This window comes from Pocillopora verrucosa, chromosome 12 (genome assembly GCF_036669915.1).
Source record: "Pocillopora verrucosa isolate sample1 chromosome 12, ASM3666991v2, whole genome shotgun sequence".
Taxonomy (NCBI): domain Eukaryota; kingdom Metazoa; phylum Cnidaria; class Anthozoa; order Scleractinia; family Pocilloporidae; genus Pocillopora; species Pocillopora verrucosa.
The window spans coordinates 6,892,922-6,917,628 of NC_089323.1; the positions used below are offsets into that span (position 1 = coordinate 6,892,922).

Here is a 24,707-nt window from a genome sequence, read left to right on the forward strand (position 1 = left end):
ATAACAAAGGATGTAAAGACTTCCCATTTAATCCCCAGATTTCCAAGTACACTACAAGAAAACGAGTTAAAGTTGGAAATTATCCGAGAGCCTTAGCGAACTTCGCTAAAAATATACGTCCAAGAAAACCTTCTCTTAGTCGTGCACTTAGCGTTCAACAATCTGCCTAAAAAAAATAATTGACGTTACAATAATATTCCAGAAGACAGGATATATTTATAATAGTCACGCGTAGCCGAATTCTTCCACAGCACGTGCACCAACGTGGTGCCCTTCAAAAGTAAAGTTATCCGCAAATCACTCAGTAGACAAGAAAAAGATAAAAGACGTTTGATAGTGCTTTAGAACCCTCTGTTTAGATAGCACATAACGGTTCCTTTCCGTGTTTTGACCTCCATCAGAAAAAAACAACGACAACAAAAAGCGAAAACACAAAGTTAGTAGCGTCTCTCACAACAGCTGATGTTGAAGATAGGTACAGGGACTCTTATTTCTTAATGACATTCCTCCTTCTTAACATTCAAGATGTAACAAAAATTACTTCAAAAACCAACCTTCAAGCACGTTAAAGTACTCAAAATTTATAATTTCTAATGATAAGCAGAGAGCATCCCGGCGATAATTCATTTATTCAACTACCACACAGCTAATGAAAATTGTACCTGCAGTACCAAAGAACACATCCATTTTAGCTAAATATAAATATAAACATATAACAAAAAGTATGGATTGGGCAAAAACTCCCTCTCTGTTCATCTCAATAATCTTAAGTATCTTTTGTTCAACTTCTCTAAACATATATAACTATAATGAAATTACATCAAACTATTATAAATCTATTAAAATACACAATAACCAAATCTAAGACAAGTTTCTTTAAACCAGATCTGCCAGCACAGAGCAGTCTATTGAAAAGTTCCCACATCATTCAGAATTCCAAGTCATTCTATTTGGACGTTGGTTTGGCTACTGTTAACCCTTCCTCTTAATTAAGCAAACGCTTCCTATGACCCACAGGTTACAAATTGGCCATCAACAAAAGTTTTAAATGGATTTTAAAGCAATATACCTGCCAATTAACCTCAAAAATAATACTTTGACTTGGTTTTTATGAACACTTTTAGAAGTTGATCTAACTCTGCATACACTGAACACTATTAAATGACTTAATACCACATACGATTCAACAATAACATTTTGACCACAATCTCTTGAACAATGAAGTATGTCTAATGAGCCTAATGGCTGACTGTCAGGTGGACTGTTGGCCAATTGTTGATTGTGAGCTGACTGACAAGTTTTTCAGAGATTTGTTCTTCAAAATTACCCTACTTTCTTTGTTTAATAGATAAAATACACACTTAGGATCCTGGGAGTGGGTTTCTGTAACATCATAACATATCAGTCACTTGCTACCAGAACCACACCAAAACAAAGAGCATAAGGAGTACAATCTGTGGGAAGTGCATGGGAGAGCCGCCAGAAATTGGTAGCTGGGAATGATCAAAGTCTTCTGAAAGAAACAGTTTAACAAGAAGACAGTCATACTGATATAATCTTGTAAATAAAATAAGAAAGATGGTAAGTTTTGGACTTGGTAAAGAAATAGAGAAAGATTTTTTTTTTGTCTTGTCATGAGCATGGAACAAGGAAAAGATTCTGAGTTAATTCCCATAAGCAATCAAACCTCAGACCTTTGGATTCCTTGTTCTGATGCTCTACCACTGAGCCACAAAGACTATGGTGTGCAAGGCCCATTACAAATTTCTACACCTTTACATCAGTATACATATTCTACATACTGTTATCTTTACATTTCCCAAGGTGCTGATAAGGAGAACTTGATTAACAATCAAGAGCTACTTTGGTCAGTGATCATTACCTCTATTCTTGTGACTTTAATGTGTGATTTTGGGCTGATATTGTTTGGAGAAATCAGATGTTAGTCCCTCTTAAAGCTCAAAAGGTATATGGCTTTCATTATATGTAGGTTCCCTTGCCATTAATCTTTGTTTGTTTGTTTGTTTGCTTTCTTTATCAATTGTTGTCAATTCTAGTAATGTCACATATAATGGCAAATTAACCCTTTACACCCTAACATCAGTATGCATATTCTCCATGCATACATTTCCTAAGTTTAAAAATCAAGAGCCTCTTCCTTTATTCTTGAGATCTTAATGTGTGATTCAGGGGTGATTCTGTTAGGAGTAATTTGATGCTAGTCACTCTCAGGGGTCAAAGATTAAAAATATTATATATATATATATATGTAACATTTTAACTCTGACTCCTGAGAGTGACCAGCATCAAATTACTCCTTACAGAATCACCCCTGATATACACCATATAGGGTCAAAAGTATAGACTTACCAAGATCTATAATCACTTCATTTGAAGGGGGTCCTAAGCCTGCCTTGTTCTGGGCCCTGACTCTAACATTGTACTTTCCATTAGGAAGTCTCAGGCCGCCATACTCAGTACTTGTAGTTTTGGCTTCGTTCGGTGACTTCCACAAGAGACCTTTAGCCACATATTGAATAACATAACGCTTGATTTCTGTGGCACCATCTGTTGATGGGGGATCCCATTTCAGTTGGATATAAATTGCTGCACCATCAAATACTGTTTGTGTTTTAAGATTTCTTGGTGCTGATGGTGGAGCTGTAACAAAAAGTGTGCTTACAATTTAGTTGAGAATTAGAGAGATTTCGAAAATTTAAGATGGCTCTGAACCCCCTCCGCATAATTTTTTAAACTTTGCAAAAAGTTGCAACTAATATCATGTTAATTACAATTTGATAATAAAAAATGGGGGTCACCAAGCTTTTTTCTGAGTTATAAGCACTTAAAGCTAAAATTAAGGGTGTTTTTAGCAGGCCATATTGTTGCTATGGTAACCTATTGTGCCACGAAATTAACAGCAACTTGTTCCCTGATGATTGGGCAGTTTGTTGATACCATGATTTTAGCGTCAACTGCTATAGAATGGTTATAATGACCCATCAAACTCATAAGTCTTGAAAAGTACTGGAAACTGTTACCAGCCACCTTTATTAAACACAAAACTTTCACGGACCACACACACACTTAGGACCCTGGGAGAGGGTATCTATAGCATCATACTATATCAGTCACTTGCTACCAGAACCACACCAAAACAAAGAGCATAAGGAGTACAATCTGTGGGAAGTGCATGGGAGAGCCGCCAGAAATTGGTAGCTGGGAATGATCAAAGTCTTCTGAAAGAAACAGTTTAACAAGAAGACAGTCATACTGATATAATCTTGTAAATAAAATAAGAAAGATGGTAAGTTTTGGACTTGGTAAAGAAATAGAGAAAGATTTTTTTTTTGTCTTGTCATGAGCATGGAACAAGGAAAAGATTCTGAGTTAATTCCCATAAGCAATCAAACCTCAGACCTTTGGATTCCTTGTTCTGATGCTCTACCACTGAGCCACAAAGACTATGGTGTGCAAGACCCATTACAAAGTTCTACACCTTTACATCAGTATACATATTCTACATACTGTTATCTTTACATTTCCCAAGGTGCTGATAAGGAGAACTTGATTAACAATCAAGAGCTACTTTGGTCAGTGATCATTACCTCTATTCTTGTGACTTTAATGTGTGATTTTGGGCTGATATTGTTTGGAGAAATCAGATGTTAATCTCTCTTAAAGCTCAAAAGGTATATGGCTTTCATTATATGTAGGTTCCCTTGCCATTAATCTTTGTTTGTTTGTTTGTTTGCTTTCTTTATCAATTGTTGTCAATTCTAGTAATGTCACATATAATGGCAAATTAACCCTTTACACCCTAACATCAGTATGCATATTCTCCATGCATACATTTCCTAAGTTTAAAAATCAAGAGCCTCTTCCTTTATTCTTGAGATCTTAATGTGTGATTCAGGGGTGATTCTGTTAGGAGTAATTTGATGCTAGTCACTCTCAGGGGTCAAAGATTAAAAATATTATATATATATATATATGTAACATTTTAACTCTGACTCCTGAGAGTGACCAGCATCAAATTACTCCTTACAGAATCACCCCTGATATACACCATATAGGGTCAAAAGTATAGACTTACCAAGATCTATAATCACTTCATTTGAAGGGGGTCCTAAGCCTGCCTTGTTCTGGGCCCTGACTCTAACATTGTACTTTCCATTAGGAAGTCTCAGGCCGCCATACTCAGTACTTGTAGTTTTGGCTTCGTTCGGTGACTTCCACAAGAGACCTTTAGCCACATATTGAATAACATAACGCTTGATTTCTGTGGCACCATCTGTTGATGGGGGATCCCATTTCAGTTGGATATAAATTGCTGCACCATCAAATACTGTTTGTGTTTTAAGATTTCTTGGTGCTGATGGTGGAGCTGTAACAAAAAGTGTGCTTACAATTTAGTTGAGAATTAGAGAGATTTCGAAAATTTAAGATGGCTCTGAACCCCCTCCGCATAATTTTTTAAACTTTGCAAAAAGTTGCAACTAATATCATGTTAATTACAATTTGATAATAAAAAATGGGGGTCACCAAGCTTTTTTCTGAGTTATAAGCACTTAAAGCTAAAATTAAGGGTGTTTTTAGCAGGCCATATTGTTGCTATGGTAACCTATTGTGCCACGAAATTAACAGCAACTTGTTCCCTGATGATTGGGCAGTTTGTTGATACCATGATTTTAGCGTCAACTGCTAAAGAATGGTTATAATGACCCATCAAACTCATAAGTCTTGAAAAGTACTGGAAACTGTTACCAGCCACCTTTATTAAACACAAAACTTTCACGGACCACACACACACTTAGGACCCTGGGAGAGGGTATCTATAGCATCATACTATATCAGTCACTTGCTACCAGAACCACACCAAAACAAAGAGCATAAGGAGTACAATCTGTGGGAAGTGCATGGGAGAGCCGCCAGAAATTGGTAGCTGGGAATGATCAAAGTCTTCTGAAAGAAACAGTTTAACAAGAAGACAGTCATACTGATATAATCTTGTAAATAAAATAAGAAAGATGGTAAGTTTTGGACTTGGTAAAGAAATAGAGAAAGATTTTTTTTTTGTCTTGTCATGAGCATGGAACAAGGAAAAGATTCTGAGTTAATTCCCATAAGCAATCAAACCTCAGACCTTTGGATTCCTTGTTCTGATGCTCTACCACTGAGCCACAAAGACTATGGTGTGCAAGACCCATTACAAAGTTCTACACCTTTACATCAGTATACATATTCTACATACTGTTATCTTTACATTTCCCAAGGTGCTGATAAGGAGAACTTGATTAACAATCAAGAGCTACTTTGGTCAGTGATCATTACCTCTATTCTTGTGACTTTAATGTGTGATTTTGGGCTGATATTGTTTGGAGAAATCAGATGTTAATCTCTCTTAAAGCTCAAAAGGTATATGGCTTTCATTATATGTAGGTTCCCTTGCCATTAATCTTTGTTTGTTTGTTTGTTTGCTTTCTTTATCAATTGTTGTCAATTCTAGTAATGTCACATATAATGGCAAATTAACCCTTTACACCCTAACATCAGTATGCATATTCTCCATGCATACATTTCCTAAGTTTAAAAATCAAGAGCCTCTTCCTTTATTCTTGAGATCTTAATGTGTGATTCAGGGGTGATTCTGTTAGGAGTAATTTGATGCTAGTCACTCTCAGGGGTCAAAGATTAAAAATATTATATATATATATATATGTAACATTTTAACTCTGACTCCTGAGAGTGACCAGCATCAAATTACTCCTTACAGAATCACCCCTGATATACACCATATAGGGTCAAAAGTATAGACTTACCAAGATCTATAATCACTTCATTTGAAGGGGGTCCTAAGCCTGCCTTGTTCTGGGCCCTGACTCTAACATTGTACTTTCCATTAGGAAGTCTCAGGCCGCCATACTCAGTACTTGTAGTTTTGGCTTCGTTCGGTGACTTCCACAAGAGACCTTTAGCCACATATTGAATAACATAACGCTTGATTTCTGTGGCACCATCTGTTGATGGGGGATCCCATTTCAGTTGGATATAAATTGCTGCACCATCAAATACTGTTTGTGTTTTAAGATTTCTTGGTGCTGATGGTGGAGCTGTAACAAAAAGTGTGCTTACAATTTAGTTGAGAATTAGAGAGATTTCGAAAATTTAAGATGGCTCTGAACCCCCTCCGCATAATTTTTTAAACTTTGCAAAAAGTTGCAACTAATATCATGTTAATTACAATTTGATAATAAAAAATGGGGGTCACCAAGCTTTTTTCTGAGTTATAAGCACTTAAAGCTAAAATTAAGGGTGTTTTTAGCAGGCCATATTGTTGCTATGGTAACCTATTGTGCCACGAAATTAACAGCAACTTGTTCCCTGATGATTGGGCAGTTTGTTGATACCATGATTTTAGCGTCAACTGCTAAAGAATGGTTATAATGACCCATCAAACTCATAAGTCTTGAAAAGTACTGGAAACTGTTACCAGCCACCTTTATTAAACACAAAACTTTCACGGACCACACACACACTTAGGACCCTGGGAGAGGGTATCTATAGCATCATACTATATCAGTCACTTGCTACCAGAACCACACCAAAACAAAGAGCATAAGGAGTACAATCTGTGGGAAGTGCATGGGAGAGCCGCCAGAAATTGGTAGCTGGGAATGATCAAAGTCTTCTGAAAGAAACAGTTTAACAAGAAGACAGTCATACTGATATAATCTTGTAAATAAAATAAGAAAGATGGTAAGTTTTGGACTTGGTAAAGAAATAGAGAAAGATTTTTTTTTTGTCTTGTCATGAGCATGGAACAAGGAAAAGATTCTGAGTTAATTCCCATAAGCAATCAAACCTCAGACCTTTGGATTCCTTGTTCTGATGCTCTACCACTGAGCCACAAAGACTATGGTGTGCAAGACCCATTACAAAGTTCTACACCTTTACATCAGTATACATATTCTACATACTGTTATCTTTACATTTCCCAAGGTGCTGATAAGGAGAACTTGATTAACAATCAAGAGCTACTTTGGTCAGTGATCATTACCTCTATTCTTGTGACTTTAATGTGTGATTTTGGGCTGATATTGTTTGGAGAAATCAGATGTTAATCTCTCTTAAAGCTCAAAAGGTATATGGCTTTCATTATATGTAGGTTCCCTTGCCATTAATCTTTGTTTGTTTGTTTGTTTGCTTTCTTTATCAATTGTTGTCAATTCTAGTAATGTCACATATAATGGCAAATTAACCCTTTACACCCTAACATCAGTATGCATATTCTCCATGCATACATTTCCTAAGTTTAAAAATCAAGAGCCTCTTCCTTTATTCTTGAGATCTTAATGTGTGATTCAGGGGTGATTCTGTTAGGAGTAATTTGATGCTAGTCACTCTCAGGGGTCAAAGATTAAAAATATTATATATATATATATATGTAACATTTTAACTCTGACTCCTGAGAGTGACCAGCATCAAATTACTCCTTACAGAATCACCCCTGATATACACCATATAGGGTCAAAAGTATAGACTTACCAAGATCTATAATCACTTCATTTGAAGGGGGTCCTAAGCCTGCCTTGTTCTGGGCCCTGACTCTAACATTGTACTTTCCATTAGGAAGTCTCAGGCCGCCATACTCAGTACTTGTAGTTTTGGCTTCGTTCGGTGACTTCCACAAGAGACCTTTAGCCACATATTGAATAACATAACGCTTGATTTCTGTGGCACCATCTGTTGATGGGGGATCCCATTTCAGTTGGATATAAATTGCTGCACCATCAAATACTGTTTGTGTTTTAAGATTTCTTGGTGCTGATGGTGGAGCTGTAACAAAAAGTGTGCTTACAATTTAGTTGAGAATTAGAGAGATTTCGAAAATTTAAGATGGCTCTGAACCCCCTCCGCATAATTTTTTAAACTTTGCAAAAAGTTGCAACTAATATCATGTTAATTACAATTTGATAATAAAAAATGGGGGTCACCAAGCTTTTTTCTGAGTTATAAGCACTTAAAGCTAAAATTAAGGGTGTTTTTAGCAGGCCATATTGTTGCTATGGTAACCTATTGTGCCACGAAATTAACAACAACTTGTTCCCCTATGATTGGGCAGTTTGTTGATACCATGATTTTAGCGTCAACTGCTAAAGAATGGTTATAATGACCCATCAAACTCATAAGTCTTGAAAAGTACTGGAAACTGTTACCAGCCACCTTTATTACACACAAAACTTTCACGGACCACACACACACTTAGGACCCTGGGATCTATAACATCATACTATATCAGTCACTTGCTACCAGAACCACACCAAAACAAAGAGCATAAGGAGTACAATCTGTGGGAAGTGCATGGGAGAGCCGCCAGAAATTGGTAGCTGGGAATGATCAAAGTCTTCTGAAAGAAACAGTTTAACAAGAAGACAGTCATACTGATATAATCTTGTAAATAAAATAAGAAAGATGGTAAGTTTTGGACTTGGTAAAGAAATAGAGAAAGTTTTTTTTTTGTCTTGTCATGAGCATGGAACAAGGAAAAGATTCTGAGTTAATTCCCATAAGCAATCAAACCTCAGACCTTTGGATTCCTTGTTCTGATGCTCTACCACTGAGCCACAAAGACTATGGTGTGCAAGGCCCATTACAAAGTTCTACACCTTTACATCAGTATACATATTCTACATACTGTTATCCATACATTTCCCAAGGTGCTGATAAGGAGAACTTGATTAACAATCAAGAGCTACTTTAGTCAGTGATCATTACCTCTATTCTTGTGACTTTAATGTGTGATTTTGGGCTGATATTGTTTGGAGATATCAGATGTTAGTCCCTCTTAAAGCTCAAAAGGTATATGGCTTTCATTATATGTAGGTTCCCTTGCCATTAATCTTTGTTTGTTTGTTTGTTTGCTTTCTCTATCAATTGTTGTCAATTCTAGTAATGTCACATATAATGGCAAATTAACCCTTTACACCCTAACATCAGTATGTATATTCTCCATGCATACATTTCCTAAGTTTAAAAATCAAGAGCCTCTTCCTTTATTCTTGAGATCTTAATGTGTGATTCAGGGGTGATTCTGTTAGGAGTAATTTGATGCTAGTCACTCTCAGGGGTCAAAGATTAAAAATATTATATATATATATAAATATATGTAACATTTTAACTCTGACCCCTGAGAGTGACCAGCATCAAATTACTCCTTACAGAATCACCCCTGATATACACCATATAGGGTCAAAAGTATAGATCGACTTACCAAGATCTATAATCACTTCATTTGAAGGGGGTCCTAAGCCTGCCTTGTTCTGGGCCCTGACTCTAACATTGTACTTTCCATTAGGAAGTCTCAGGCCGCCATATTCAGTACTTGTAGTTTCGGCTTTGTTTGATGACTTCCACGAGAGACCTTTAGCCACATATTGAATAACATAACGCTTGATTTCTGTGCCACCATCTGTTGATGGGGGATCCCATTTCAGTTGGATATAAATTGCTGCATCATCAAATACTGTTTGTGTTTTAAGATTTCTTGGTGGTGATGGTGGAGCTGTAACAAAAAGTATGCTTACAATTTAGTTGAGAATTAGAGAGATTTCCACTCTGATATCAACTGACAACAGCAAACTAAATTTAAGACTCCCAGCTAACATCCATTGAACAACCTAGAAGCAACTCAAAAGCTAGACATTTGGCAAAATGGAATCTATTTGTTAACCCTTTACAGTCCCTATCATCATTATGTATTTTCTCTCTACTGTTCTCTATACATTTCCTAAGGTGCTGGCTAAGAGAATTTGTTTAACAATCAAGAGTTTCTTTAGTTGGTGATCATTTCCTTCATTTTCATGACCTCAATGTGTGATTCTGGGATGATATTGTAAGCAGAAATTAGATGCTGGTCACTTTCAGGGGTTACAGCGTTAATGTTTATCATATGATAAAAAGCAAAATGATGTTAATGCCCTTGCAAGAATGCAGTATACTTTAAGTATACTTTTAGTATACTTAGTCTGTACTTCCCAAAAAGAAAGTACAGTTGAAGTATACTTCATTTATACTTAAAGAAGAAAAGTATAAATGAAGTACATTTTGTTAATGTACTTCATTTATACTTAAAATGTAAAAGTATACTTCAAGTATACCTCTTCTTTATTTTAACATTGCTGGTGAGTGACTGTCTAAAGTAAAGTTTATTTTAAGTATACTTGTTTGTACATGTAAAATAAAGAAATAACTAAGTATTAAACAATAAGCAGGAATTGCATTGAATGATTGATACCAGTGGCACATAAGTGGAATAATAAGGAAGTATGAAGAATTCCCCTTCTTGCGTAGATCCTTCAAACAGCATCTGTTCTTACACAATTTATCCTCTAGTATAGACAATCCCTGATATTCCATACAAAAAGTACAATAGTAGTGAAACTGGATGGGATTCTTTAATTTCATGAAGAACTTCTTAAGAAGGGCCACTGAAGAAGCACATTGATTTGGCAACGCACAATGAAGGCTAATGAGCGTTAATAGATCAACAAGCGCAAGTCCGGTTAAACTATGTCGAACAGCGTATGTAAAGATAAGTAACATGCTGACTGCCATACTGATTGGTGCTCCATCGTACAAGGGAACATCTTCAAACTGCCTCTCTTCCTGATCCGCGTTTACTCCACCAGCACTTTCGTCAGGGTCGAAAGCATCCAAGTATTCTTCAACGTCCTCTTGATCATCTTCAACAGCATCTATCGTGGCTTGTTCAGACTCAGCGACCTTGGGAGTTTTTCCAACGTCACTTTCTACGAGGGTGAACATATCACTTGGAGTCTCAAAAGATTGGTCGCTGTTATCGCCATACGGGCATGGGAATTCATCGAGTTCCTCGCATTGAACCAAAGAGCTTTTAGACGTAATACCACTCTGATGTAACAAACTGTGTGATAATCCAAAAGAACTCGTCTCGGCTAAACTTCAGAATACCCCGCAACTCATTTCCGCCTCACTTACATGTGTCGGTAGGCTTTGAAGATCGAGGCATAACACAATAGACGCTATTCTTATTCAATGACATGTAAATGAGTTGCGGGGTATTCTGAAGTTGCTCCCTCGTCTCCGTGTTAGTATTAGTGGAAGAGCCGCTACAGGCAGTGCCTGATCTCAGTTTCCATGATCTTGTCTGTGAACTTGTGCTACAAAGATCACCCGCCGAAATAGAAGCAATCGCGGTGCTCTTATCTGGCCACTTCTTTAAAGTCGTTCGTGGTATCTTTGCTCCTGGCTGAGAAAGATACTGGTTGTAAGGCCCGCGTGGTTTACGTTTCTTTTTACAGGCAGCTGAAGGCGTAAAATGGGTGGAAATGCTCTCGTTTGAGTCACGTTTATCGTTATCCAACTCGTCCATGTTTACATTAATTTAATAGACTACTGCTGATATACAGTACTGTGGGATCACATACGGGATGCCACGTGATACCTTATATGGTCGAATACGGGACATCTTACATTCATATGGTTATACGGTTTTGGCGGGCAAAACGAAGGAGTCGTTTGGCGAGTTGTTGAGAAAGAGGTCAGGGAAAGAGGTTGTAATTTATTCAGATCATTTGCGTGAACATTTTATGCCTGAAGTATTCCTTTTGTCTCCAAGTACAATATGAGCAACAAAAGAAAAACAGCACCTTCAGTCAAGTATGGCGAAACGAGTAAGTTCTACTCCTACAGTTGTATACACATGTCGTTTTTTTTATTATAATCTCTACGCGCCAAAACACGAAGCTAAATCAATAAGCCTAGCTTACTAGGTAGTTGTTTTCATTTGCCGTAAAGCTTAGAAAGGTTTAAAATATCGCTTAAAGATGTTAATATTATATCTTACTGACCTTCATTTGTAGATTATGTTCTTGTTCAATTCCTTGAGGATAACATTACAAGTATTGTGACCGAAAACCAAGTGATAAAGGAGGACACTGGTTTAGTTAGTTTGATGGTGTTTGCGACAGCATTATTCGCATTGCCATGAGGAACAAGATCACTTGTCTTGAAACAAATGCCAAGAAGAAAAGGGCAGTGAGTTCATCTTAACTGGCCAATCCAAGTTCAAATGGACACTATAGGGACATGTTAGTTAGCATTTAGCAGTTAGAGGTTAGGGGCTAGCTTTACACCTGATGAGAGCTAGGTCAATTACTGTGTTAGTAAATGTTAGCTTTTTAGGTCATACATATTCCTTTTTTTAAGCTTTTTAGCAGTGCCAAAAATTAAAGCCCATCAAATAAAGACAGTAAGTTAGCATATAGCAGTAAGCAGTTAAAAGTCAGCTTTTTGGGGTCAGTGCTGTAGGCTGGTAAAGGTAAGTTCTTTATTACATTATTACATAACATTGTGAGAATGTAATTTTTTTTAATTAAAAAAATAAGTAATCAGTTTATTAATAATGAACAGTGTTTTAAATACTGTTGACTTAACTCAGGATTTTAATCGATTGATCACTTGCGACTTTCTTGCTAGAAATTACATTAATTTTATGAATTATATCATAGATCAAAGAGATTGTCATTATATCATGTATATTATTCAAGGTCATCAATAAGTTTGTATTGCAATACTTATGCCATTGTGGATTTTATTCTTGGTTTTTCAATAAACCTGTGATACATACACCTGTCAGTTGTTGTTGTTAATAGATTGACTAAAATAGTCCCTGGAAGAGGTACATGTAACCAATAAATAATACTTCATGTTTGCAACATGGCTAAAGATTTTTTACATTACTTCATGGTCAAAAAGCTGTAAGTATAATTATGCATCAGTATCCCATATTCAGCATTTTTAGTCAGCTCGTGTATTTAAATAAGAGTGCACAAAGTATACTTAGAGTATACACAAAGTATACTTGAAGTATACTTCACATAAAGTATACTTGAAGTATACTTCACATAAAGTATGCTTGAAGTATACTTTTTAAGTGACCAAAAGTGTTGTACTTTAAGTATACTTCTCTAAGTATACTTAAAGTATGCTTTAAGTACAAATAAAGTATACTTTTCTAATTGCTTAAAGTATACTTAAAGTATACTGCATTCCTGCAAGGGTGGTGATCCCATCTACGCATATGTCTTCTAACAGATCAGAATTTAGACCTAATAAAAATGCATTATTTAAACCTTTACACTGTAACATCAGTATGTACATTCTCCTTACTACTCCCTGGACATTTCCTAGGTTCTGACAAGGAGAATTTGTTCAACAATCAAGATATTTTTTAGTCAGTGTTCTTCTCCTTTATTCTCAAGACTTTAATGTTTGAGTTAAGGGTGATTTGAGCGGAAAAATTAGATGTTAGTCACTATTAGGTGTTAAATGGTTAATAATTCAGGTTATCATAGGAGGGGAATTCTCCTTATCATATATGGTATCAAGCAGAAAGATCTTGCAAAGAAAGGAAAAAATCAATACCAAGGTATTGTTTAATTTAACACAAAACTTTCACAGCTAAAATTCAAAGAAATGTAGGGTAGACAGATGGGAGAATTGATACAAAGATCTTGTGTGTAACAGGGTTAATATCACTTACTGAGCTTTTTGACATTGACTGCATGGTATTTTACAGTGTGTTTGTTCTTGGCTTGGCATTGCAGTGTCTCAAAGTCAACATCCTCTTTGGTAACCATTCGTAGGTAGCTCTTGCTAGCTGTGTCATCATGCAATCCCTTGGGTACTGTTGTGTTTGATGGGATATGCATCCACGAGAACATTGCTGTATTGCCCTCCGGAATCTTCACCGCACAAACTACTGATATCTTGTGGTTCAACCATGACTCTTTACTGACATCAGAGGCAGACTTATCTATCAAGAGATCTAGAATATGGCAAAAATAGCGCATGAATGATTGTCACAATCAGAGACTAAAAGGAGAAGAGCACGCAACTAACTTCCCTATTTTGTACATATGCGTTGTTAGATATGTATTTCAATTGTTAAGGAAAATAAGTTTGTCATTGCTGATTGTACACAACAGTAGGTTAGTGATCTCCCATAATTTGAACACAACAGGAAATATGAACTTTCAAGCCAGTAGAGCAATCCTTTTTCCTGTCAAATTTTAAATAATTTCAAGCAATTTAGGTAATAAAAAGAGGTACTACAGCCAGTAAATGTTGCCATTACTGTCTGAAAAGAAGAACACTGCTAAGTTCCTAGTTTTTACCTCCACTATCAAAAAGTAATTATGATGTCATGACACAGAGTTTGTTTAGAGATTGCAAAGAGAAACAATCTTTCAAAGATAGAGTCATTTTATCAACTAAGCTGGTGTAAACTGGCCACCATAGAGAGCTTCTCAAGCAGCCTGTCACCCTTTACCTCCCATGAGTGACCAAGACAGAATTTCTCCCAACAAAATTTATACAATATCCAGCAGACAAGTGACGAGAATAGAGAAAAATATCAATTGGGGGATTACAAGTTGATCTAATACCTAATTCTCCAAGCTAAAAGCACAAGAATTGCGTGGCAGACAATAAAGAGAATTACCAATGAGATATTGGGAGTGAATTAGAAGACAATCTTTAAACAGTGAACATCAGTAGGTTTATCTTTGGTCTCTAATTCCTTCCCAGCCTAATATCAGTATTGATGTTCTCTTTGCTGTACTCCATACATTTCAGTTACCAGGAGAATTTGTTTAACATTCAAGAGCACCTTTAAACAATCATTCTTTCTATTGTCATGACCTTAATGTTTGATTCAATTGTGAGACTACATTGAGAAATTAAATGCCAGTCACTTTAAATTAGCAGTTAAAAAAAGTAAAACATGATAGGTAGTATTAAAATCTTTATAATACAGTCTTTTGAGTGGCAGAGACAAAAATCTCTTGAGGACCTGTTCTGCAGGATACATTGTGGTTCTCCATTATGGTTTTCAGCTGCTAAAAAGTTAAAAAATAGGTACCCAATGGGTACTTGTGTCTGCTGCAGTGGAATGGAATCTGCTGTAGGCGCCTATTTTTTTTAATACTGTTAAACTGGCTAGAAACATCTCCCGAAAGGCAGTGCTATGGAATGCTCAAGGCATCACAAAGATGGGGAACTGAAGTGGTGAATGTCCAATGCTCCAGTTGGAGGTAAGGGATCATCAATATCAATCATCAATATAATGATTGTGATTACATCTTCATCACTGTTTAAATAACTTTTATTGTGTTATGGTACTGCAAAGAATCTAACATTAAAGTGAACGTTTCTTTTATTTTGTAGCAGAATATTTAAATCAAAGAATTGAAATACAACAGCCAATAGTTTTTAACAAAATTGAATAGTATCAGAAGTCTTTGTAACACAAGACAACTGTAATGCAAACGCAGTAGCAGTTTTGCAAAGCAAGAAAAAGTCTCTGGTTGTAATAATTCCTAAGAAATCATTATGTTTTTCATTTAATGGTAATATGCAATCAATTTGGAACAAAACATAGGTAAAACAAAGTTAGTATATTTACATTGTTGTGTTCAAGTAACTAATAGGTGAATATACTTTTAAAAGTATTTTGAAGTGTTTGTCTTTTAATTGAAATGAAATGTATCAGAAATGTAACGCAACAGAATTATTATCCCAAAAAAGCAGCACGTGTACTTGTAAATAATGTTTATCAGTCAGAGAAACAATCATTTCACTTAAAACCAGTGTCTACAAAATGTTTGTTGCAAACTGTAACAAAACAGGTATTATTAACGTTTGGTATTCAGTAGTAATTTCCACTGATGTGTGACAGGAAATTGTTCATTTTATTCAGATTTGCACTGACTCCACTATTTTTGTTTGTTGTTGAATGTTATGCTGGTTATAGTTGGTAACTCTAGAAGAAAGGTAGTTATGGTTTCCTCAGTGATTGGAAGAGTTCTCTTTCCTTGTGACGCTAGCATATCATGCAGGATGTCGTTGAACAGGGTCACTGTGATCTTCGATTCTTTAATTTGTACCAGTAGTTGTCCATAACATTGTTGAATGGTGGACTTCATATTCTGCTTGAGCCCACAAGTTGAACAGGTTAGTATGGGAGACGTCTCTATTACCAGCTTTTTGTTACAGTTGCAGCAGGCTTGATATGCCGTGACACTTCGCACTCCAAGTATTTCTGCTGCTGCTGTTGTATTGGTAAAGTTCTGAGGTAGCTCAGCAGGATTAATGAGATCCACAGAATTGTTCCCAAAGTGTCACCTTAATGGCTCCATGTGGGTCCACAAGATAGGCAAACAACTTTTTTTTTTCACCATACTCTGTCTTCACTTTTTTTGTTGATGACATCTGAATAAGTTTGGCTTTGATGGTGATACTTTGATTTGTGTTTGCAGCTGAAATTGATTGGATATTGTTGGCACTTGGCAACTCAATTCTTGAAAAAGGTATTTCTTTTGTAGGCTCTAACAGTACATTGTTATTCATCAGTACTGTGGTTGCATCTCCTGCTCTTTCAATTCTAAAATTTCGAAGTTTTATTGGAGATTTCTTTTTGCTCATTTGATCAAAGTGTTCCTGTTTACTTCCGGAGACGCAGACTCCTCTTACTAAGCCATCGGTGGTTTGTATGGACATGTCAAAGTAAGATGTCTTGCTACTTTTTTTAGTTGGAGACACATTGTGTAAGAAACCAACAATCTCTTCTTTTTGTTCTTCCATTGACTGCAAGTGAAAAAGAACCTTTTGAGTTTGTTTCATAGCAATATAATGTATTTCAAAATTTCTAATAACATAGGGAGCACTGCATCAAAAACGACGACGACTACGACTACTACTACAAATTTTAACTATAACAACAAAATGCCAAAAAAAAAAACTAACCTAGGTGAATTATAATTTTTTATTTGTTTACTTATTCATTATAAATCAATCCACAACAGCAGCCTCTACAGACAGGAAGGAATAACACTAAATGAAGGTTGGGGAGTGCAGTATACTGCAAACTGTTTATTAGATGATACTAATACTGAAAATCAAAGTGAACAAGAAATAGAAAAGAGCAGTGGTTCCAAAAAGCAAGATGGAAATGACAGTAATGATAATGATGATCAGTGGACTGAAGATGAAGCAGAAACACCTGCTGGTGTTACTGACACCATGTTGACCAACACACATTATTTTGAAGACAGTCTGCCTCAACGTATTTTAAATGTTGCACCAGGAGAGGGAAACAAACCCTTAAGTATATTCAGAGATCAATATTCTGAAGAGTTAGCATATCCTGGTATATTCCTTGGTCAAAGTCGACCAGAAAATAAAGATAGACTAGCTAATGTTCATTATAGCGACATTTGTAAATCTGAACTAAGACGATCAGATAGGAGAGCTGCTATGTGTGTTGAAAATATATTCTTCAAAACAAAAAAGCTTCAAATGAAAATTCTCTTAGGAAAATCACAAGTTGCACTTAGGAAGTGCAAAGGAAATAGCAAATCTTCAAATGCTGGACAGTTGAAATGTGAAGGAGCAATTGAGCGCTTGATTAATCTTGATGAAGGATTCCAATTTTTGAAAGCATTGATACCTTACAACTGTATGCAAAGATCTGTTCATAGCGATGCTTAGATAATAATTATCATGAAGAATACTAGTTCTAGGTTTCTCTCCTCTGTATAAAATCGCCACAGCTTTCGCACATGTTTGTCTAGTGATAGATGTTTTCATGTGTGTAGTGAAATACATGTATCTTCGGCAAAATCCATTTCGTAAACAGGGCATATTATATCCCCCATTGGGCTTTGTAATCCCCAAGTGAGACTTAATAATTCCCTTAACGGGCTTTTCATTCCCCAAATGGAGCTCAATTGTTCCCCGAAGGGACTTTCCATTCCCCAAATGGGGCTCATAAAGCTTATTTTGCGTCCTGAGCACTTGCAAAATGGCGGGGCGGTGATCGTGTTGGCGCCGAGAAAGCTTCAGTCGATTTACAAATTCAAAGCATCTTTCAAAACCTTTCACTCGGCCGGAATGACACCCAGTGCGAATGCTGTGGCAAAATGAGAAAACACCTTTTAAGAAATCCATTACAAATATGAAAAGCGAAAAGATCACTCACCTTGCAAGCAATAATACACCCTGGCTTGACGAACGAAATCAGGACGATACGACGCAACCCAAACGTTTTTCGAAAGCATATAGTTTGACGGATTTGACTTTGTCCTTTTCTCAGATTTGATTGGTTCCGAGTCTTCCCGGAAATCGGTAGTTTGCCACGACCTCTTTCCTTTGTCCTTTCCTCGTATCCGATTGGATAGATTATTCCCCTGAGGAACGAAGTTTGCACCCGAAAGTATTACAGGCCGAAAGTATTACAGGCCGAAAGTATTACCCCTCCGTGCATACTTCATGTATCGTATCACCAAATGGAATCCGCAGTGAAACGTCAAGAGTAAATCCGAGATCTTGTCGTATATGAAGTAGCTGGTCGCGCGTTTTACAGCTTATCTAAGTGTCTGCATGCATTATAAATGCAGCAGACACAAAAAGAGAGTGCTCACTTATAGGTAAAAAAAAATTAGAAAAAAAGAAAACATTTCTGAACAAGCTGAAAATCAACATATCATTTTACATTTTATCACAAGTAAAAGAATTCAAACTTGATAGAGAAACAAGATTTCACATATTTCGCAAAGTTAATAATTATCATATTGATAGTTGTGACGCTTGCGACGAAAGAGGAAACTTCGAGGGGTGTCGCTATGCGTGTTTTCTAAGTGTCGCTGATGTGGGGACTATTTTACCGGTCGTAATGAAACCACGAAAACCAAGATGACTATCAACGGTGTTTATTTAGATCACGGTCACGATCACGATCGTAAACTGAAATTGCAATAATATTATAACGAAAGCATGAATGAAACGCTTTACGTGCCTATGTCGATAACGCGATTAAAATAACAACAATCAACGTGAATTAACATAAACAAATCATAAAAGGCTAAATTAAAACTAATCGAGATTCAAAGATCGGCTACACAATGACCATTTGCGGCTGATTAACAGCCCAAAGACAAAAATGTGGGCGTTACTTTGTGAGAGTCTAGTTATTTCAAAATACTCCTTGATTTCAAGATAATTAGTTGTACTGTTGTACAACACAGTACATATGTGCGCTATCGCCCAAGGTGAAAAACTAAACTTAAACATATAGAATTAAAACTAACAAAATCACTTACATATCGGTCCCGCTTGTGCCAAAGGTTTGGAACGAAAGACGAAGTTATTGCTGTTCAAGGTGAAATCTTACGAAACTCTGGCTTATAGGGACGCTAATTTAGCTTTTATATGCGCGTGGTGACGCTAAAATATCCAATTTCAAACCAATAAGGAAAAAGATAAACATTGTAACTAAGATCGTAACTAGGCACGCAAATTAAAGTAATTGACAATTGATCTAACAAAAAAAAAGGCTGTTCTTTGTTCGATATCCTTAACAATAGTTTTACAACTAAATTGAAAAAATCATTCACTAAGAAGCTTAAGGAATATTGCATTTTAAGTCATTGAATAGACATGTACTGTAAATGTCAGTGCCTCATTACAAAAGAAGAGATACCAGAGGCATATGTTTTCATTGATTGATGCTTTACATGTCAACATCAGTATGCATATTCTCCATACAGTTCTCTATATATTTCCTAAGGTGTTGACAAGGAGAATTTGTTTAACAATCAAGAGCCTCTTTAGTTGGTGATCATTTCTGATATTCTCTTGATCTTAATGGGTGATTTAGGAGAAATACTGTAAAGAGAATTGGATGTTAGTCACTCTCAGGGGTTTAAAGGTTAAAATGTATTTCATAATTTTCAGAAAAGGTGTCAGGGTCCAGATGAATCAATGTTTTATACCTGCTGCCATATTGATGCATCTGAAAATGAAAATCTAATGGTTTTTAATCATTAATGAAGACTTGACAATTGACAGCTGACTAAAAGCAAAATTTCATAATTTCCACACCAAATGCAATTTTTAGCACTTTAAAAATTCTTCCACATCACTCACTGTACCAATTTCACATTACATACCATAAGGAAATTTATCATCTTTAACATATCATCATTTAGTTAAATTTACTATCAAACAATTTTTTCATTAAATGTCTTCTTGAGGATCATAACAACTATTTTAAGCAAACACTTCCTAAAATGGAAAAAAAATCCTTTATACACTAAATTAAATCATAACCACTGGTATGAAATATATTTCTTTCCAGCAGTTTAATCTTAATAAAAGTTTTGCATGAGGATTTTTCTTAAGTTTTTTCAAAATAATCAAGATTTTATAATAGCCCAACAAGGTGCAGAAATTTATATTTTTTCAGGTAAAAGCAAGAAATTCCACCTGATATATAGACAATCATATAACATTCTACTCTATACATTGCCCTGATTCAAAATCCACACATATTTATTGCCTGATCAACTTGGCAAAAGAGAAGTTACACGTAATTTTTCATAGATGCTAGAATTTTCATTATTATTGTATGGTATTTTGGCTATTACCATTCTAAAAAATTCCTTTCCACTCAAAACAACAATCTTTATTCAAGACTTTTTCTTCCAATGATTATTACCTACCATAAATCGTTTCCCCTAAAATGGGTTCAAAGAGATAGCACAAGAGAGCAGCACTTTGACCATAATTGAGAACAAAATTACAATTTTTGTATAAATGTTCATCACAAAAAATTATGATTATACTGACAATCCTTAAGTTTCACACTGAACTTAAAAATTTTCAATTTTGGGTTCTTTGTAAACAAGATGGTCGTAATTTTTTCCTTTCTTCAACAGAAATCGAAGCTAAGCTACCATCCCTATTTCTAAAAAGTGGATATTAAAAAAAAATGTGTATTGAAGGTGCAAAATTATAATTTCATGACTAAGTCAATTTGTAGGTTTTGAACACCTGCCTTCAGAAAAGAAAAGAAACACATTACAAATACGAGGAATATGCAGATAAAGTGAGATAGCTGACTACCACGATAAACAGAACCCATATCGCCAAGAAAAGTTGGCCAGAGGGCAGATTCTCCTCTAAGTGTCAAATCGGAGGAACATCAGATTGAATTCTTTCCATGTTACGATTCACCAAAGAAAAAGAGAAAAAGCAATCAAAAGAACATTTTAGAGAGAAACGTTTTCACGGTTTGGGTCTCAATATGGAAGACACCTCAAACAACAGGAAAGTGATCCTTATCTGGCTGTATCACAAATAAAACACGATGTTGACAGTTCGCGGTCAAAATTTGTTCGAAGAAAAACTTTGACGCGCGGGGAAATGCAAACTCAGAACTAGAGGCGTTTCACGAAGGTCAGAAATGAACAACTGCTTCCTATTCTCGTGTTGATTTTGTATTAGAACGCACTAGAATGTCAGAACAAACTGAAAGCCACGCAAACATGAAAATATTTCCCTAATAAAATTCCTTGATGAACAAACGTTCAGAGCCTGTCCAAACTGATGCATTTTCAAAATATTTATCCACGTATCAACAGGATAGTCGATTACGTGCTAGATTCCAAACAAATAAAAATTTTCTTGTTCTATGCAATTAACAACTTGCTTAAATTCGAACGCGATATCACGTCTTACTAGTTTTATCACGCCATGGATTTCCTTCCATTCCGAGAGCACGCCAATGAGTACAAAGGGATAAACAAAACATTATGGTGCTAAATGATAAACATCCCACTATTTTCAGACTTTATTTTGACCAACTAGCTTTCGAACGTTGTTGATCTTAAATGTTTCTTTCTTTTTAGCCTTTTCCAGAAGGCACTAACTAATAAGCAAGCTTGATCTCCATTAGAATAATAAATGACATCATTCATATCTCGAGAGTCGCGCCGCTACATTATAACTATTATCGCCCTGCACAATATTTGGTTTCTTTTAACAAAGAAACGAGTTAAATCCAAAAATATTTACCATATTCAAAAAAGAGATTCGCACTATCATTAAGGTAAAATTAATTTACACATCTTTGCGACTGTTTTGAAGATCTTCCAAGACTACCTCTGGAACACTGATCAAAACAAAATTCAAATTACGCGCGCGTAAATTTAAGAATCGGTGTATTGGGAAAATTATTTGCATACTACTCACCGACAACGGACAGTTTGACTTCGTCACTTTCGGTTTTTCCATGAATTCCATATCTTATTTGACAAAAGAAAGTCCTAGAGTCTTCCATTTCAAGATTCCTAATCTTAAAACTCGCTGGCTTGCCAGGGACGATCTCAACTCTGTCTCGAACCCATTCAACATCCTTGTGTAGGTTGTTCTGTTTAGTTCCGTTGTCGGTCTTAACCAGAATGGCTACATATGTATTTGCGAAAGCAACTCCGAATTGGACTTCTTGAACGTCTTCCTTAACATATTTCCAGTCAAACTGTACATCCTTTCCGACAAATACCTCCTTATCTTTCGGTTTCGTAGAAAAGGTACCTGTGTCTTGACTCGTCGCATACGCTAGTTAATAGCCAAAAGTAAAAACAAAGCAAATTCAGTCACAATCCTTCGAAGTTCTGACCGATAATTCATCGATTGACTTACCAAATAACGTAACAAACAGGCCAATTGCCTTGATTTGAGAGCAGACATAGAAATTCATTCCACGACTTCCCCGTGCACAGCACGCTTTGAACAACACACGTTAACGGCCAACGGTCAAGCAAATTTCTATGTGCTTTTTACTCTCAAAATGAATACCAAAGTGCACGCTAATTTCGAAGCACAAAGATCATTTTGTTCGAGACAGATGCACGAGAAGGCAGATTCCAGAACATGGTCATCAGATAATTTCGATCACACTTCCTTCATGAGCGATAAACGCAGATCACGTGGTTTTTCAACCGCAATTGCGACGCGTTTTTCTGCGTCCTGAGGTAGGAGACATTCGATATTCCTTTTCGAACGCACCGCAATCCTGGTGAGTTTGCCCTTTGGAAAATGCCGATCGAAGCAAAAGACAAAGAAAGAATATTAATTTAAGGACATAATATCATTCTCTTTCTAGAGAACGCTAGGCTTCATTTTAAGTAATATCAACAAAGGGAACAAAATACTTCAGTTTATCAAGGAAAAAGTCACATTCTTAAAACAGCGTTAAGTCTTAAACCTCTTTAAGAGGTGCGAATAGGGTTTAACACAATATGAACTTCTGAATTTTTAAGAGAGAAAATGAAGGTTTTGAATTAATTTTCGGCAGGCAAACAGGATTTGTGTGTTAATATTCATATCCTTCCAAAAAAATGTCTATAATGTTATAGCTTGGGCGTAACACAAGCAAATACCGCTTAATGAATAGTCACTAAGTTTTATTATGAAAGTGTTTTTGTTCCTTTGAAACCATATAGTTTATGTTTAAAAGAGGTTTTTAGCTCAAGAAAAAAAAAAGATTTTTATTCACAAGAGATTATATTTGTGGGGTGGCCTTTGAAGAACATGTTTGCATGCACTGAGTTTTCACTGAGAACATTTTACATTTATTGTAAGCTCTGTAAGTGATCAAGGTCTCCATATCCATTAATTTCAACGTTGTGTTATCCGTTTTATCATATCATGCAAGTAATAATTCAAACTCAAATTGGGATGAAATTCAGGAAACGTATGATGCATGCAGTCTAAAAATTCCAAATTCCAAATAATTTGTGAAGTCAAAGAAACTATGTTGGATTGTGAGGAATTCCTGGCCTTTTTCCTAAAAGGTAATCGTGTGCAGTGTTTATTGGCTAGGATATCTCCGATTATGAAACAAATAGTCATTATTTTAGTTTATTAAGATTAAATTTTACATTCTACTGGCTTGGATTAAATAAAAATAGTTAGTCACCGATATGTCTATCTTTTCTTGCAGTGATATGTCATGTAAAAGCCATTTGCGCAAACAATTCTGAAAGAATATTGAACTTAATATTCTAGGCAAAATAAACATGCGGAAAAGCCCTAACAATCTGTGTGTCTCATTGTATAAAAAAGCTAAGTAAGAATAACCATATTTATGGAATTGTAACTGAATCGTTTGACCAATTCACTCCGGCGGCTGGTATAAAATATGCTTAAAAAGCTTAAGTCGCAAAGATTCAGAGACACAAGAACAGTATGACAGCTTTCCCACTAGCAAAAAACGGCTGAAAACGAACAAGATGACTTGCTTTATCAAGGAAAAAGTATATTTGTCTCCAACTGATTTCTGTGTCAGATGTCAGCGGAGGGCTTCCCTATCCTAAGATCTTTTTGATTGATTTGCTGGTAAAGTTTCACACTGAGAAAAAACCGTTTGTAGTCTGCTTACCAATAAGTACTTCCCGTGCATATGGCTTGACTCAGTCAGTGATGCGGGCATAAGCTTGTCGCAATGTTTTGACGTAAGTTTTGCAATAGAACAATTGGAGCCTTCCTTATCTGACAATAACCTCTCCAACAAAACTACGTTTTCCGAAACGAAACCAATCATGATTGCTCGCTTACTGCACAGTTGTTTTATGATATGAAAAAACGCAAGAAATTTCGTTTGAAAACATAAAACTGCCGATATAAGACATATGGCACCCGTAGTTACTTACGGTATCAAATAACGTGTGCATCTTTGGCAGAAAAGCAGGAACGGGCAGAAATTATCATGTGAGATCAAATGAAAGATGAGGAAATTGGTTGACGAAAATGCTGCGTTTTTT

At 35.9% G+C, this 24,707-nt stretch overlaps 1 protein-coding gene and 1 long non-coding RNA gene across 6 annotated transcripts; both read right to left on the bottom strand.

The window, feature by feature from the left end:
- Positions 1–612: 612 nt before the first annotated feature.
- LOC136277236 (fibronectin type-III domain-containing protein 3a-like) lies at positions 613–22,850 on the bottom strand. Of its 5 annotated transcripts, none has more exons than XM_066158973.1 (9): positions 22,585–22,850; positions 22,135–22,500; positions 13,586–13,870; positions 9,275–9,565; positions 7,549–7,839; positions 5,823–6,113; positions 4,097–4,387; positions 2,371–2,661; positions 613–1,510 (listed from the first exon to the last, which is right to left on the bottom strand). In XM_066158973.1, exons 1-9 carry the CDS (start codon positions 22,640–22,642, stop codon positions 1,413–1,415), a joined length of 2,262 nt encoding a protein of 753 aa, XP_066015070.1. In that variant the 5' UTR covers positions 22,643–22,850; the 3' UTR covers positions 613–1,412. The 5 variants fall into 5 exon arrangements, with proteins under 5 accessions (XP_066015070.1, XP_066015069.1, XP_066015073.1 ...); XM_066158972.1 differs by having other exon boundaries at positions 613–1,513; XM_066158976.1 differs by lacking the exons at positions 22,135–22,500; positions 22,585–22,850 and adding an exon at positions 19,203–19,354 and having other exon boundaries at positions 613–1,513.
- On the bottom strand, positions 15,242–18,455 carry LOC136277238 (uncharacterized). Its single transcript, XR_010715796.1, has 2 exons — positions 18,083–18,455; positions 15,242–16,689 (listed from the first exon to the last, which is right to left on the bottom strand). It is a non-coding gene; the product is annotated as an uncharacterized lncRNA (long non-coding RNA).
- Positions 22,851–24,707: the final 1,857 nt, after the last annotated feature.

Coding starts and splice junctions, on each gene's coding strand:
- LOC136277236 (XM_066158972.1), bottom strand. CDS start 22,642: ATGAATTTCTATGTCTGCTCTCAAATCAAGGCAATTGGCCTGTTTGTT. Junction 7,840..9,274: donor TGAAGTGATTATAGATCTTG/GTAAGTCGATCT, acceptor TTTTTGTTACAG/CTCCACCATCAGCACCAAGA. Junction 6,114..7,548: donor TGAAGTGATTATAGATCTTG/GTAAGTCTATAC, acceptor TTTTTGTTACAG/CTCCACCATCAGCACCAAGA.